Below are 14457 nucleotides of genomic sequence, written 5' to 3' on the forward strand. Positions count from 1 at the left end.
GTAAAGAGAAAGTGTATGTGAACACTCCTCGTTTTGAATATGTTGATCTCCTTACTACTGTAGTGGGCAAGTGTTGAACAAAAATTGACATGGTTGTTTGGCACCTGCATTTGCTTTTGTGAGTAGAGGTGAGTAAGACGGACAACCCGAACCGGGAACCGCTCAGTTTGGTCCAGTTCCCGGCTGGTTTGGTCCAGCTCCCGATTCCTAAAAGTGGAACCAATTTATGGGCGGTTCGTTTCCCGATTCCAGGGTGGGAACCGAATCAACCGGACTAGACCGAATATTTTGAAGAAAGTAGAAACCCTAATATGATTAATCTGCCTTTCCAGTTTCCCCAATTCTCCCTCTTCTTTCACTCTCGTCTAATCCCTCGCTCGCTCGAACGCCTTTCCCTCTCGCGGTCTCGCCCCACGCCTCACTCGACATCGACGCCTTTCCCTCTCACCTCACGCCTCGCTCAGTGTCGATAGTGCTCAGCTCTCGCTTGACGCTCAATCTCAAACGGATAGCCCTTTCTTGATTTCCTATAATCAGTAAGTTTTTCTTGCTCAACTTTCTTTTGGAGTGAGGATTTGAGTATAGTTTCTCTTGTGATCGAGTTGTGGCATTCTTCTTTGAGATCTGCTCACTTGAAATCTACGAATGTGATTGGATTTGTTTGATTATATGGAAAAGGGAAGTCTCGTGAATTATTTGGTCAATTTGTTTTTGCTCTGTGTCACCTTGCTGATGGAAAAATGTTGTTGGCGAGCACAATTGACTGATTTTGGGAATTTTTAGATGAAAACATGGCATCTCTAGCGACATCAAAGATGTCAATACTTCATTTTTGTCGTTAAGATGTAGATCAATGTTTTGGCTTCTGGCTTGCATTGTTCTGGTTCCATCCTTCTATTGCGCCTCTCTTAATCTTCACATTGCCTTCTTACCTGAGCAATGACAGGGTTTACTTAATATTATATAATCATTTGCCTGATGAAAGTGAAATATAGAAACCAAGTTGTTATATCTGGAAGAGAAAAGTTCAATTACAATAAAGATGTGTTGATATTTACATATGTGCTATAGACAAAATATGTATGTTTCTTGATGCCAATCATAATGGTATAATTATTACTAAATTTGGTGGATTTTCCGTTTTGATGGCTCCAATCTATGTTTTGCTTGATTCAAGTGATCTATTTAAATGTCAAGGGAAGTGGACAAATCCGGCAATGCTATGAATCCAGTAATTGACTCACTAGAAGATGAAGGTGAAGAAGATCTCGAAGAGGGATCCGACATAAACAAGGTATCTAATACTTGTCCTTCTGGTAAATGAAAATCAGTAGAATGGTTTCATTTTTGTAAAGGAAATATTAAGAATGGGAAAATTGAGATGTTTTGCAATTATTGTGGGGCCAATTATACGTACTATGTTGATAACGGTACTTCTGCTATGTTGAAGCACTTGAAAAGGTGTAAAAAGTATCATCACAATATAGAAAACAAGCAAAATTTGTTTGTTGCACGTAGAGTAGACGGGACTCAAATGATAAGGGGGCATACCAGTACCGGTAATGCTAATGTCTTATCGACATGGACATTTGATTATGACCGTTTTAGGCAAATGCTTGTTCAGATAATCATAATGGATCAACAACCTTCTTCGATGGTTAAGCATGTCGGATTCTGTGATTTTATTAATCAGTTACAACATTTCTTCAATCACATCTCACGATTTACAGTGGCTTGAGATTGCATGAAATTGTATCTTTGTGAAAAAACAAGTTTGAAGACTTACTTTCGCAAGCTTAAGTCTAGGGTCGCACTCATGACCGATATATGGAGTTCCATTCAGAAGTTGAACTATCTATATATCACTGTATATTTTATTGATGATGATTGGAAATTGCACAAAAGAATCATTAATTTTGTGGTGATGCCTAGTCACAAGGGCAAGGATTTGGGAAAATGGTTCCACAATGCATCTATGAGTGAGGAACAAAGAAAAAAGTGTCCTCAATCACTATAGATAATGCTAATTCAAATGATATTGCCATTGATTTTTTGAAAGAAAAATTATCAAGAGATAGGCTATTGATCCTAGATGGCGATGTTTTACACATGAGGTAGATGGCTCATATATTAAATTTGATTGTGAGGGATAAATTGACCAAAGTACATGATTTTATTGCATTATTCAAAACGTGGTTAGGTATGTGAGGGGTTCTCCCATGAGAGCTAAAATGTTCTGAGATTAGATTTAGAGTGTAAAGATCACTTATAACGGTTGAGTTTGTCTTGATGTCACAACTAGGTGGAATTCCACTTACCACATGTTAGACACTGCCTTAGAGTTAAGAAAAGCTTTTGAAAGAAAGGAAGAGGATGATCATTCTTTCTTAACTAAGCTTGACTATGAAACTCCTAAATATGAAGATTGGAAAAATGTCAAAATTCTTTTCATATTTTTGAAGAAGTTTTGTGATGCCATCAAGAAAATGTCTGGGACTCCGTATATCACTTCGAATGATTATTTCAATGTGATAGCTACTTTATATAAAACTCTGAAACAAGCGGAGAAGCTTTAAATCCTAGGATGAAAGCTATGGGTGCGAAGATGAGGGATAAGTTTGACAAATATTATGCGAGTTTCGAAAAGGTAAATATGATGTTGTTGATTGCGATAATATTGGATCGAAGAAAAAAAGATGAATTATGTGCAGTATTGTTTTAGACTGATCTATGATGATAGTATGAAAGTTAATGAGGTGTCCGATAAGGTGAGGATTGCCTTGGAATGTTTGTTTCATTTTTATGAGAAATCTTTTCTTGGTTCTGGTAACAGAAATTTGGGCGGTCAACTTAGTTGCTGGATCCTGATACAAGGATGAGCTTGATTTGGTTGTGGATTTTTATTCGGAAAAGGCGTACGAATTCTTTCTGCACAAGAAGAAAAAAATGTCTACAAACAACTTATCTGAGCTCAATAATTATCTTAAAGCCGAACATGAAAAAGGTCGTTATCTTGACCTTTTGATGTGGTGGAAAACTGCTGGCCAAAAGTTTAAAATCCTCTCTTTAACGGCTCGGGATATTTTTTCTATTCCTGTAACAACTTCGAAGTCGACTTTCGGTACGGTCATGTGCTCGATGGCTTTCGAAGTTCTTTGACTCTTAGAGTGATAGAAGCTTTGATTTGCACTCAAGATTGGTTGAGAGTGGTTACCATACCAATTAATGTTTAAGAGTGCATCGAGAATGCGAAAAGGTTTGAATGGGGTAAGTCATGAATATATCTTTTTATATTGTAATTCTTTCGTATACATAACAAGTGAATGCCTTATTTAATATTTTATTTTTTTAAAATATGGACGATGTTCACTCGGAGCTTACTGGTAAATAGAGTTTGCAAGTTGAAGTGGAAGAAATATACGTGGTGAGATTTTCCATTAATTATTTGAGTTCGATTTTTAATAATTCTAGTTTTAAACTGATGTTTAGTGATCATATATACTTATTGCAAATTTAGCCATGGTTTTTGGGCTTTCGGCTTTGATCATATTTTGCTTACTTGATCAAAGAATATGTTCTTCCAAGGGTACGCAACACTGAGTGATTCAGTGAGATGTGTGGAGTTTGGCTGTTTAATGTTGAATAATGTCTTTCTCTTGCTCTGATTGTTGAATTTGATTTCATTTTTTACTCCTCAGAGAATTTGTTCCGGATTAGTTATGACCATTTTTTTTTATTGTTTGTACTAGTTCTTTATCGGTGTGCTTTTGCAAGAACTGCGGTAATATGGTGATTGAACTAATGCTTTTAGGGTGAATGTAGTCTGTAATGTTGGACATGAAGAGCGAACTTTTGTCATAGATGTTGAAGATTTCTAAATGTTGAAGATATTTATAAATCTTCTAGGAATATTTAGGATATTTCCTATGATTTTCTATATCTATTTTCAATATATCGAAATACATACAATTTCTCACATTTCTCTCTTCCGTAATTCTTATATTTAACTTGGTATGAGAGCCTCTTTTCTTGAGGCAACTTAGTGCACCGGGTGCATTTCTCACCCGGTGCACCTCATGCACCCCAGAAATTTCTCCAATCCTATTTTTGCGCTTTACATTTATCATGGTATCAGAGTCTGGTGGTGGTTTTGGCTTCTTGAAACAATGCGTGAAAGGTCGAGAATCAGAGGGGAAACAGCAAGCGATCAATACGGCTGGCTTGCAAAATAGTAACTAAGCGACGCAACCTATACGGCTAGCGTCGTAACATCGAGCGGCCTATACGGCTGGCTTGGAAAAGAGTTACTGGGATGCAGCATGTGCAGCTAGCATCGAAAGAAAGCCACCTCCATGAAAAAGGCTCGATCGGTGACGTGATCAGTGCGATTAGCATCGAAACACTATGCGGACTTGATTAAGTACTTCCTCATATGAAACTTGTGGGCACCAAGTGAACACTATTGAACAACAATGATGGGGATAGATTTATTCTGCACTGAGAATGATAAAGCGGAAAAATAGGATTGGGGAAATTTCTGAGGTGCATGAGGTACACCCGGTGCACTAAGTTGCCTCAGGAAAAGAGGCTCTAATACCAAGTTAAATATAAGAATTGCGGAAGAGAGAAATGTGAAAAATTGTATATATTTCAATATATTGAAAAGAATACATAGAGAGCCTATTTATAGGCTTAGATAGAGGAAATATCTTAAATATTCCTAGAAGATTTCTAAATATCTTCAACAATAGACATGGAACTTAATGAGAAATTATTTGGCCGTTCATCTATGGCCGGAGTGAGTGTTGAAGTTCAACACTCAAACGTAATGTCTGACTTCCATTGGACCATTTTGGGGGTCTTGGTTGAAGAAACCCGACACGAGGCAATATCTCGACTAGGGGAAAAGTGTCGAATGTGGTCATGGGGATGCCTAGACTAGAATTTTTTGTAAAGCAGGACCAATAATCTTCTAAGAGCAAAAAAGTGTCCTGGTTTGTGACTAGACAAAAGTGACAATAAACTAGATTCCTGTATGAAGAAATTGAAACTAATTCAAGATCCTCAATGATTTTCAGTTCATTCCAATAACATGATCAGGCAGCAACAATTGAGGCCCTTTCAAATGGGGACATACAAAAAGGCACGAAGAAAAACGAAATTGTCAACATTCTAGCGACCCAAAATAGAAACATGCGACCTCTTTCTAAATTATGACAAACATAAACTTTTCCAAATTAAAAAAGGGAAGAGATATTTTTCCCAAAGATAAAAAAGGGTAGGAAGATGACTGAGCGAAGAGACGTTGGGAACGTCACCTTGAAGCTCCATTTCCTCTATTTCCTAGTGACATTCTCTTTTGTTTAGTCACAAATTGGAATGTTTAAGGGTTGAACTTTTTTACTCCAAATTTTTTTTTGTTCAATGTAATGATATTAAGTGATTGGTTCCATTGAAACTGCACCGGTGGTTCGGTCTAGTTCCTTGTTCCTGGGTGGGACCGAATCGGATCGGAAACTGGTCACCCCTATTTGTGAGTATGTGGATTCTTGATATGCTTGTGAATCTACATCATGATGCGTGCTTGCAATAGGTGAATTAGTTATCACAGTAGATTGGGATTATATTACAAGCAGTTAAAATATGTATAATATATTCTGTGTTCCTCGAGTGATTGAACTATTCTATTATGAATATGTAAATAACTAAGATATACCTTGAATAAATGAGTGATTGGTAGTTTTCAAATTAGAGTGACCTGAAACGAAATGTGATGTTATTTGTTAATTGTTACGATGATATTGTGCTTTATGGTCAAGTGGTAAGTATATCTCCTACTTTAGACCTAGAACTTTGATTTACTAATATTAGACTCACCTCAAAATAACTTAGATTGGTCGAGTTTGAAGCTCAAGGCATTTGAATTAACCCTTCCAAAGACCTATTTTACGGATTGAATCAGAGTGCGCAACAAAAATAGAGATGTATTTCTATCAAAAGATTTTGGTGTATATTAATTGATATCATATTATATGTACAATTAAGGATAAATTAGTTATTCATTGAAGAAGTGAAGTTATATTATTTATCTGTTCGAGGTTAAAATTGTATAAAAAATTTTAGGTCGTGACACCGATTAACTATATTTGATAAAGAAATGCTCTCATTTTCAATACACTAATTACATATTACATGAGAAAGAACGGGTAATATCACATCGACATCATGAATAGTTCGATAGAAACCAAGATGGTGGGTCCCCATGCCTTGATTTCCCCTCCCGAATTGTCCTCTCCTGCGAACCTGTTGCACAAAAATTCTGAATTGGTTGGCTCTTCGGTCAAGGCTCTCCATGGCGGCACTCTCTCTTCTCTCCCTCCTCCTCCTCCTCCTCCTCCCTCTGTCCCTCCTCCTCCTTCTCTCCCTCATCGTCCGCCCCCGCCCCGTCAAGATCCCCATCAAGGACCGCCACGTCTTCATCACTGGCGGCTCCAGCGGCATCGGCCTCGCAATCGCCCACCATGCCGCCGCCGAGGGCACCCGCGTCTCGATCCTCGCTCGGTCCCAGTCCAAGCTGGAGGAGGCCAAGCAGGGAATCCAGCTCGCCACAGGGATCGACGTCGCGACCTTCTCCGCCGACGTCCGCGACTTTGATGCCGTGAGGCGCACAGCAGAGGAGGCCGGGCCGGTGGACGTGCTGGTGGTGAACCAGGGGGTGTTCCTCCCCGAGGAACTGGCCAAACAGGAGTTGGACGAGGTCAGGTTAATGATAGATGTCAATCTGATCGGCAGCTTCAACATGATCAAGGCATTTTTGCCGGCGATGAAAGCTAGGACTGATCGTAGGCCGGCTTCAATTGCTCTCATGTCCTCTCAGGCCGGACAGGTAATTACCGTTATGGCTCAACGTGAGAGCATTCTTAGTTTTGCCTTGTCTCTATGCTTTTGATGGAATTGGTGATTGGTGATTGGTGATTGGTGATTGGTGATTGCTGTAGGGGGGGATCTACGGCTACACTGCTTACTGCGCAAGCAAATTTGGGCTCCGAGGATTGGCCGAAGCACTGCAACAAGAGATTATTGCCGATGACATTCACGTTTCGCTCGTTCTCCCACCGGATACCGATACTCCTGGACTAGTGGAAGGTATATCTAGACCTATCAAAACAGATTATAAATTCATTTCTTAACTCATATATAGACCTATCAAAATAAGTCATAAACCCATATCTTAACCTATATTTGATAAATTGAGCTGTTACATGGATTAGTTATATTAAATAAATGGATTCATAAATGGGTTTAGACCGAACTCTATGGGTTATAAATGAGTTTAATATGAATGTTAAATGGGTTCATAACTTATTTAAACTCAACCCACCTCTATGATTCTCTCTCACCCTCACTCAATCTTACGCTCGCTTACCGTGTTTTCACCTTCATTTGGATATGAGTTTTTTTTAAATATAGTAAAATATATAAGTGTTTTAGTAATATGGATCGAGTATGGGTCGGGTCGGCTGTAGGTCGTTAGACTTGTATTGTATGAAAATGAATCAATTTGGGTCAAACCATTTTCAACATGACCGTATGTAACAGTCTGAATTTTCGATCCTTTTCCCGGGATTTAGGAAATGAATTTGATCAATGCACTTATAGTGAGATCTCACCCGGAAATGCGCATTCTCGGGATGCTAACATTAGGGGTAGGGCCGTTACGGGATTGAGTTCGCACGACCAAAGAACTCGACCTGGGTTCGATCTTCGACCATATTGATTGACGAGGGAATGTTTTGAGCCAACCGAGACCGGTCTACTTGATTGATCGTGTCCAAAGGGCACTAGTGACAGACCCTCGCAATTATATGACAATCGAGGTCGCCTTGGTTCGAGCAAACTTAAACGTGATTTGACTTAGTGTCGGTCACGGGTCGAGAGCGCGTAATCCCAATGAGCCACCCGTTAGCAAGAGATAAGCTAAAGTCGCGATTGTTCGATTTTAGTCATTTCTTGGAATTCGGGCCTGGGAATCGAGAATTTTGAAAGTGACAATTTTGAGCGGTCGATGACGTTTTTGGCTTGGCCAACCTTGGGGCCACCCATTTCTGCAAAAAAATGGATTTCGGTCCGGGACCCGGAAAATGACGATTTTGCCCCTCTGGTCACCAATGGCGATTCTGAAGTCGTTTGAGGTTATTTTTCGAGGCTAGTGTCATTTTGGGGTGGCCACGCATACCAGGAGTGGTTTTGGCCAAAAATTGGAATTTCGACAAAAATTGAAAAAATAATATTATTTTATTCTCGAGACTTTGACGTGGATTTTCGAGGGCTTGCGCGATGAATTTCGCGATTTCGACGCCATATTATGTTGGCCACGCACATATGGAACACGTATGTGCGAAAATTGGAATTTCTGTTCGGGATCGGAAAATTACGAAAATGCCCCTAGGCCATTTTTAATTAATTCCGAAATTTGGATTAATTTTGGGATTAACCAAGGTGAGTTAGGCTTAACTCAGGTCTGGTCAACCATGGTTAAGAGCAAATGACCATTCTACCCCTAAATTATTGGATTTGATCAAATCTTGTCCCTTGGATCAAGGGCAAAGTTGTCCAAACCCTTGGATTATTGACACATGGATCCCACTAAGCTATCTTTGACCCATTTGACCATATAGTCTTCTCTCTCTCTCTCTCTCGTGCAGACCCATTCGGCCATTTTCCCATTATTTTCCTCTTCTTCTTCACGTTTCTGGTTCTGCAGTCCCGTTTACGCCATTTAGGTCTTGTTCACGCACGAACGCACGATCGGGGCTGGCGGCCGCCCACCGGTGTCGCCACAAGCACCCTTGGACCTCCCTCTCACTGTTCAACCACCACAGTCCCGGTTTTTGTCCAAAACAGCCTTGTTTCTCTCTTTTCTCTTTCCTGCTCGCAAACGATCCGCGGGAGCTTCGCCGAGCTCCGATCGCCGTTTCGTCGACACCCAGCCATCCAGCCTCGCCGTACGTCGCCGTCCAGCACCGTCCGTACGGTTACTGTTTCACCGCCGTACGATCACTGTTCACGCCGGACCGTACGGACGCCGCGGCTGTCACCGACACCTCGCCGGCACCGTCCCAGCCCCTGTCCGTACGGTGTCCGTACGAAAGCACTGTTCACCGCCGTCCGTACGGGGTGCACTGTTCACGCCGTCCGTACGTCGCCGGCGACGCCGCTCCCGTTGCTGCTGCTGTCCCGGCCCGTTCCAGCCCCGTTCTGTCTCGCCTTTTTGGGTAAGTGTTTTCCCCAAATGTCATTTAGGACCTCGGGTATTTCTAGACTCGTTTGAAGTTCGGTTGAAGTGATTTTAGGGACTGTTTCGTGGCTGTCTTTGGGACTAAGTTAGAGGTTGAATGTTTGGAGGTTGTGGGCTGATTGGGCGACGAAATTCGAGGTTTAGGAATGCTGAGTTAGGGCGGTGATGTCGAGGATCGATCGGGAATTAAATGGGTGATTAATTGGAAATGTATTGGCTTGATTGGGTTTATCGGATTAATTGTGTAGTTTGCTGTCATTGGCTTGTTCTAGTTTGTGCTTGGGCCGAATGTGATGTGGTGCTATGCCGTGTGTGTGGCCGTGAGGTGTGGTGGCATGGACATGTGAATGTGCATTGAGTTCGTGTGCCGAGTGTGGGTGATCATGTGGTGTTCGTGTGATGAGAATGCGTGTTTGTGAAGTGTACGTGAGATGTGAATTTGGTGCGTGGCTATGTATGTGTGAGGCGTGTATGTTTGGCCGTGCGTGTGCTGGTTGTGTGTAAGTGTGGTTTGAGTGGAACGAGGATATGGAAATGTGAGATTGGTTGGAAAGGATCCGTCCTGAGGCGTGTACGTTTACGTGGGACGATGCCGTCCCTAACGAGGTGACGATGCCCGGCCTGACGAGGTGTCGATGCCTCGACGTGGTCGAAGACCGTTGGCTCGATGCGTTTACGCGGCGCAGAGAAGGAAAGTGTGTGTAGGATTCCGTCGAGGCGTGTACGTTTACGCGGGACGATGCCGTCCCCCGACGAGGTGACGATGCCCGGCCCGACGGGGTGACGATGCCTGACGAGGTCAGAAGACCGTTGGCCTGATGCGTTTTACACGGGCGCGGTAGTGGTGGAAAGGTTGAAAATGAGTGGGATTTGGCAAGACAAGCGAGAGGATTGTGGAAACTGACGCATGGTGTGAGTAGCGTGCGAGTGTGTTTGTATCGCGCGATGTGATGCTTAATTATGGGGTAGAAACTGCTAGGCACGGTATGGGACGTGCCCAAGTGGTTTCTGTCTTATAATTGAGGCACGCGCGCGTCTGTGATTCCTTCTTTGTGATGTGTTGGCTGTGTTATTGTCTAACGTGCAGGAACGTGCGTGATGGATTCCAGGTAGGGTCGCATGTGATTGTTAGTTTAGCCGATCGTTGTGTGTTATGTGTGTTTTCGTCTGGCGGTACGTGAGTGCCTACGTGGGGTTTGGGGTTGTACACTTATTGAGATTCGTCTCACGGTTGTATAACCGCCACTTTTTCGAACCCCGGCCCTAAACCGGGAAGTGCGCCTTTTCTTTTGGAAGTCAGGAGAGGCTGCTTGTTGGTGCCCGGTGGAGCTGGGGTGAGTTTCGAGATTCAAGCCGGAAATTCGAACGAGAATGGAAGAGGGCGACCCCTGGGTTTTTCCCTAGGGTGTTTTAGGGGTTGTATAACTTGGGTTATCCGATAGTGAAGTTAAGATAACTAAACCCCTGAACTTTTGTTTAAACGGTGACTGAGAATGTTAGTTTGTATTTATGTCTGTAATATGATGTTTGTATATTTGGTGTTGTATGAAAATGTGGTTGCTGGATTGTTCTGTTGTTCTACCCCGTTGTCGTCATTATTTGTCCGGGGTTTTATTATTCGCTTCCGCATGTGGCTCTGATGTTTGGGTTGGGTCGGCGACGTTCCTGGGACGTCGCATCATTTCGACCGGAGCAGGGGATGTCGCGAGCTCGATGGGGTTCGGGGCGTGACACCGTAACCCAACCCACCCGTTTAACAGATCTACCCATATATGATTGATTTAGTTGTTATATGGGTTAATTATACTTAGTAAATGAGTCATAAATGAGTTTCACCATAATATGGGTATTAAATGTGTCGTAAATGGGTTCATAACTTACTTGAATTAACCCACCTCTATAACACTTTCTCTATTCTCTCTCGCCCTCATTCAATCTCGCGCTCATTTTCACTTCAGTTTAGGTATGAGTTTTCATAGATATGATTAAATATAGAAGTGTTTTAGTAATATGGATTGGGTCAGATTGGATATGAGTCACTAGATATGCATTGCATGAAAATGGGTCAAGACAGATTAAACGGATCTATTTGGGTGAGATCATTTTCGATCCGATCCACCCGTTTGATGGGTCTAGGTATATCATTGTGAAATCGCCTCTTGCATATTGCCCCTGCGTAATGTTTTTAGTTGGACTGCTTTGCTGTTTCGAGGATTCAATGCTCTGCCATATATTGCTTGTGAAATCTGTGCAGTTAGACGACTGTAATGGAACAAGATAATCTGAATTTTGGTAGAATATCGAAAAGTAAATGACAGTTCATTCTCTAGGAACTTCCCTACAAGATCGAAGGAGAAGCAGATCACTTTTTATTCCAAACCATAGAGTTCTTTTATTAGTTCACAATAATTGCTACTCGGCAATCCCGGGGTTTTCTGCCGGTAGTTTCATCAATCATGAAGCACATAGTTGTTTCTACGGCACATAGTTAGCATTCATGATTCCCGCTAGTTTCGCTCAAGCTGCATCTTCTTTGTTCCTAGCTTATGATCTCTTTCCTGCTCTTTATAGATGCTTTCTAAGTTAGTTGCAGGAATGCATTGTCATCTATTGTTTTATCGGGCATCTTTAAATAGACATCATCTCTCGCTATCAAAGTATCCCGCAGCTTCAATGACAACAGCTCCGGCCCATATATTAGTGCTCTACAATGTATCACTGTTCGTATGACTGGCCGCCTTATGTCCATATGCTTCCGTACTCTGAGTACTTTCAAGAATCAAATGCTGAGGACATGCCAGCAAATTGTTATTTTTCTTGCCAATGCTCTTTGAATTAGTACATCACTTCCTGACTGCAGAAACTAAGAGACGACATCCGATATCAAGCATCATAGCTGCTTCTTCTGCTGCAATGACAGCGGATCAAGTTGCTGAGAAGACATTAAACGGGATCAAATCTGGCAGCTTTATTGTGCCTTGCAACTTTGTGGGCTACTTGCTAGCAATTGCTACTGCTGGTTTGTCTCCTCAAAGATCATACACCATGGCATTCGTGGAGGTGGTTGGTGCTGGTATTTGCCGTCTTGCCGGCCTCTTCTTCCAGTGGAACTGGTATGGCAGTATAGAAAAGTGGCATGCGCAAAGTAAGCAGTGACCCGTGAGTGTTCCGCAGTGGACCTCCTTAATGCCGGTTTGTTTTGTCGTCTGTTGCTGCTGTCGTTGCTTTGAGTTTTGTTATGTGACACGATGACTTTATATATGATGCTTTTATTTGATCTTTGTATAGCCTGAGATACCGTTGGCATTTTGGAGTATGATGACAATTTGTAAAAAGAAGATGATTTCAGATGCTCGATTGTTTCCAGTAGAATGTCTTGGATTGCTAGCTAAAAAGAAAGCTGCCATTTCTGTAGCAAGATGACCATAGGAAAAATTCCCAAAAAAGTCTTAACCTATTGCATTTTATTAATTCGGTCATAAACCGTTTAATTGTACCAATTGAGTCTTAAACATTTTCACGTTTTGCCAATTGAATCTATCTGGTCAATTTTATTTGGAAATTGCTAATGTAAATGCCGACCATCCTACGTAGCACGGCCGGCGCTAATGTGGATATTTTTAATAATATATTTAAAAAAATTGAATTTTTTATGGTTTTTTTCTTTTTCTTTTTCTTTTTCTTTTTTCTTTTTCTTTTCTTTACCTTTTTTTCTAGTTTTTGGAGTGAGGGCCAGTTACCCTCGCCGACCATAGGCGAGGGCGTCGTGGCCCTCGCTTTGACCTATGAGGGCCGCATGCAAGCCCTCACCCAGGCCCTCAACAGCCACAGCGAGGGCGTCGCGGTCCTCGCTATGGCTTGCGAGGGCATTGGGCAAGGGCCACCAAGTCCTCATCGACCACCCTCCCCTAGTGGCCAGCAAGGGTGTCGCAACCCTTGCCTAGCCTCACTCCAAAAATCAGAAAAAAAAAAAAAAGGACAAAGAAAAAAACCAAAAGAAATTCAAAATATTATTAAAAATATCAACGTCAGTATTGACCATCTTATGTGGCACGGCCAGTGTCCACATCAGTGATTTTCGGCCAAAGTTGCCTAGGGGCCCGTTTGGTAACATGCCAAACAGTAAAAATTTATGTTCTTTTGTTCCCAGAAATAGTTTGGGAACATAAATGCGTTTAGTAAACTTTTTGTTCCGGCACATTTTTTGCAAAAATTTGTGCCTGAAGCGAGTTTTGGAAGAGAAACAAGAAGTAAAAAAAATTGCTTCTTGTTTCTCGCATATTTGAGAATCAGTTTTTTCTTCTTTTTCTTTTTTTGTTTTCTTCTTTTTGTGTTCTTGTTCTTGGGTTGTGGCGGTCGCCGGCGCAGCGGCGGCCGGCCAGGCCGGCGAGGGCGTCTGCCCTCGCCGGGCCGCCAGCGGAGGCGAGGTCCCCCTTGCCGGCGAGGGCGAGGCTGGACCCTCGCCGCTTGGGCGAGGCGGCTCGCCGTCGCGACCCACGGCGAGCTCGACCTCGCCCGATCCGGGCGAGGCCGACCTCGCCATGATCGACGGCAAGCCACCTCGCCCGGGCGGCGACGTCCCGCCTCGCCCTCGCCGACAAGGGGGACCCTCACCTCCGCCGGCAGCCGGCCAGGGTCGTGACGCCCTCGCCGGCCCTGGGCTGTGGCCGGCCGCCGGTCGCCGGCGACCGGCCATGGCCAAGGAAGAGAATGGGTAGAAAGAAAAAAAAATATTAAACAATTCAAAAATTATTAAAATATTATTAATAAAAAGAAATTTTGTGTAGTTACCAAACGCATTTCTGTTCTTTTCTATCCCGGGCATAGAAATTTTGAACAGTTACTAAACGCCTTCAAATGCTTAGAAATTGTTTCCGGGCACAGAATAAAAAAGAACCATTTCTGAGTAGAAATAGTTCCCCGGCATAGAAACATTGTCATGCGCACCCTAGATGGACTCAATTGGCAAAACATGAAAATGTTTAAAACTGAATTAACAAAATTACAATAGGTTTAGGACTTTTTTGGTAACTTTCCCAATGACCATATGATATGTTTTTTCATCCAAAATAATACTTTGTTGAGTGTAACGGAGCATTTGTGTTGTGAAATTGATGAGAGAGATGATAAAAATAAAGGTATGAGTTAGCCTAATAAAA

General features: G+C 42.3%; 1 protein-coding gene across 2 annotated transcripts; it reads left to right on the forward strand.

The window, feature by feature from the left end:
* The first annotated feature begins 6280 nt into the window (after nucleotides 1-6280).
* LOC130135859 (3-dehydrosphinganine reductase TSC10A-like) lies at nucleotides 6281-12670 on the forward strand. Of its 2 annotated transcripts, none has more exons than XM_056305669.1 (3): nucleotides 6281-6886; nucleotides 6999-7146; nucleotides 12159-12670. In XM_056305669.1, the coding sequence occupies exons 1-3, from the start codon at nucleotides 6353-6355 to the stop codon at nucleotides 12452-12454; spliced, it is 978 nt and encodes a 325-aa protein (XP_056161644.1). In that variant the 5' UTR covers nucleotides 6281-6352; the 3' UTR covers nucleotides 12455-12670. The 2 variants fall into 2 exon arrangements, with proteins under 2 accessions (XP_056161644.1, XP_056161645.1); XM_056305670.1 differs by having other exon boundaries at nucleotides 12219-12670.
* The last annotated feature ends 1787 nt before the right edge of the window (nucleotides 12671-14457 follow it).

Source organism: Syzygium oleosum, unplaced genomic scaffold (genome assembly GCF_021117445.2).
Source record: "Syzygium oleosum isolate NSW1041296 unplaced genomic scaffold, Sole_v2.1 Sole_v2.38, whole genome shotgun sequence".
Lineage (NCBI taxonomy): Eukaryota > Viridiplantae > Streptophyta > Magnoliopsida > Myrtales > Myrtaceae > Syzygium > Syzygium oleosum.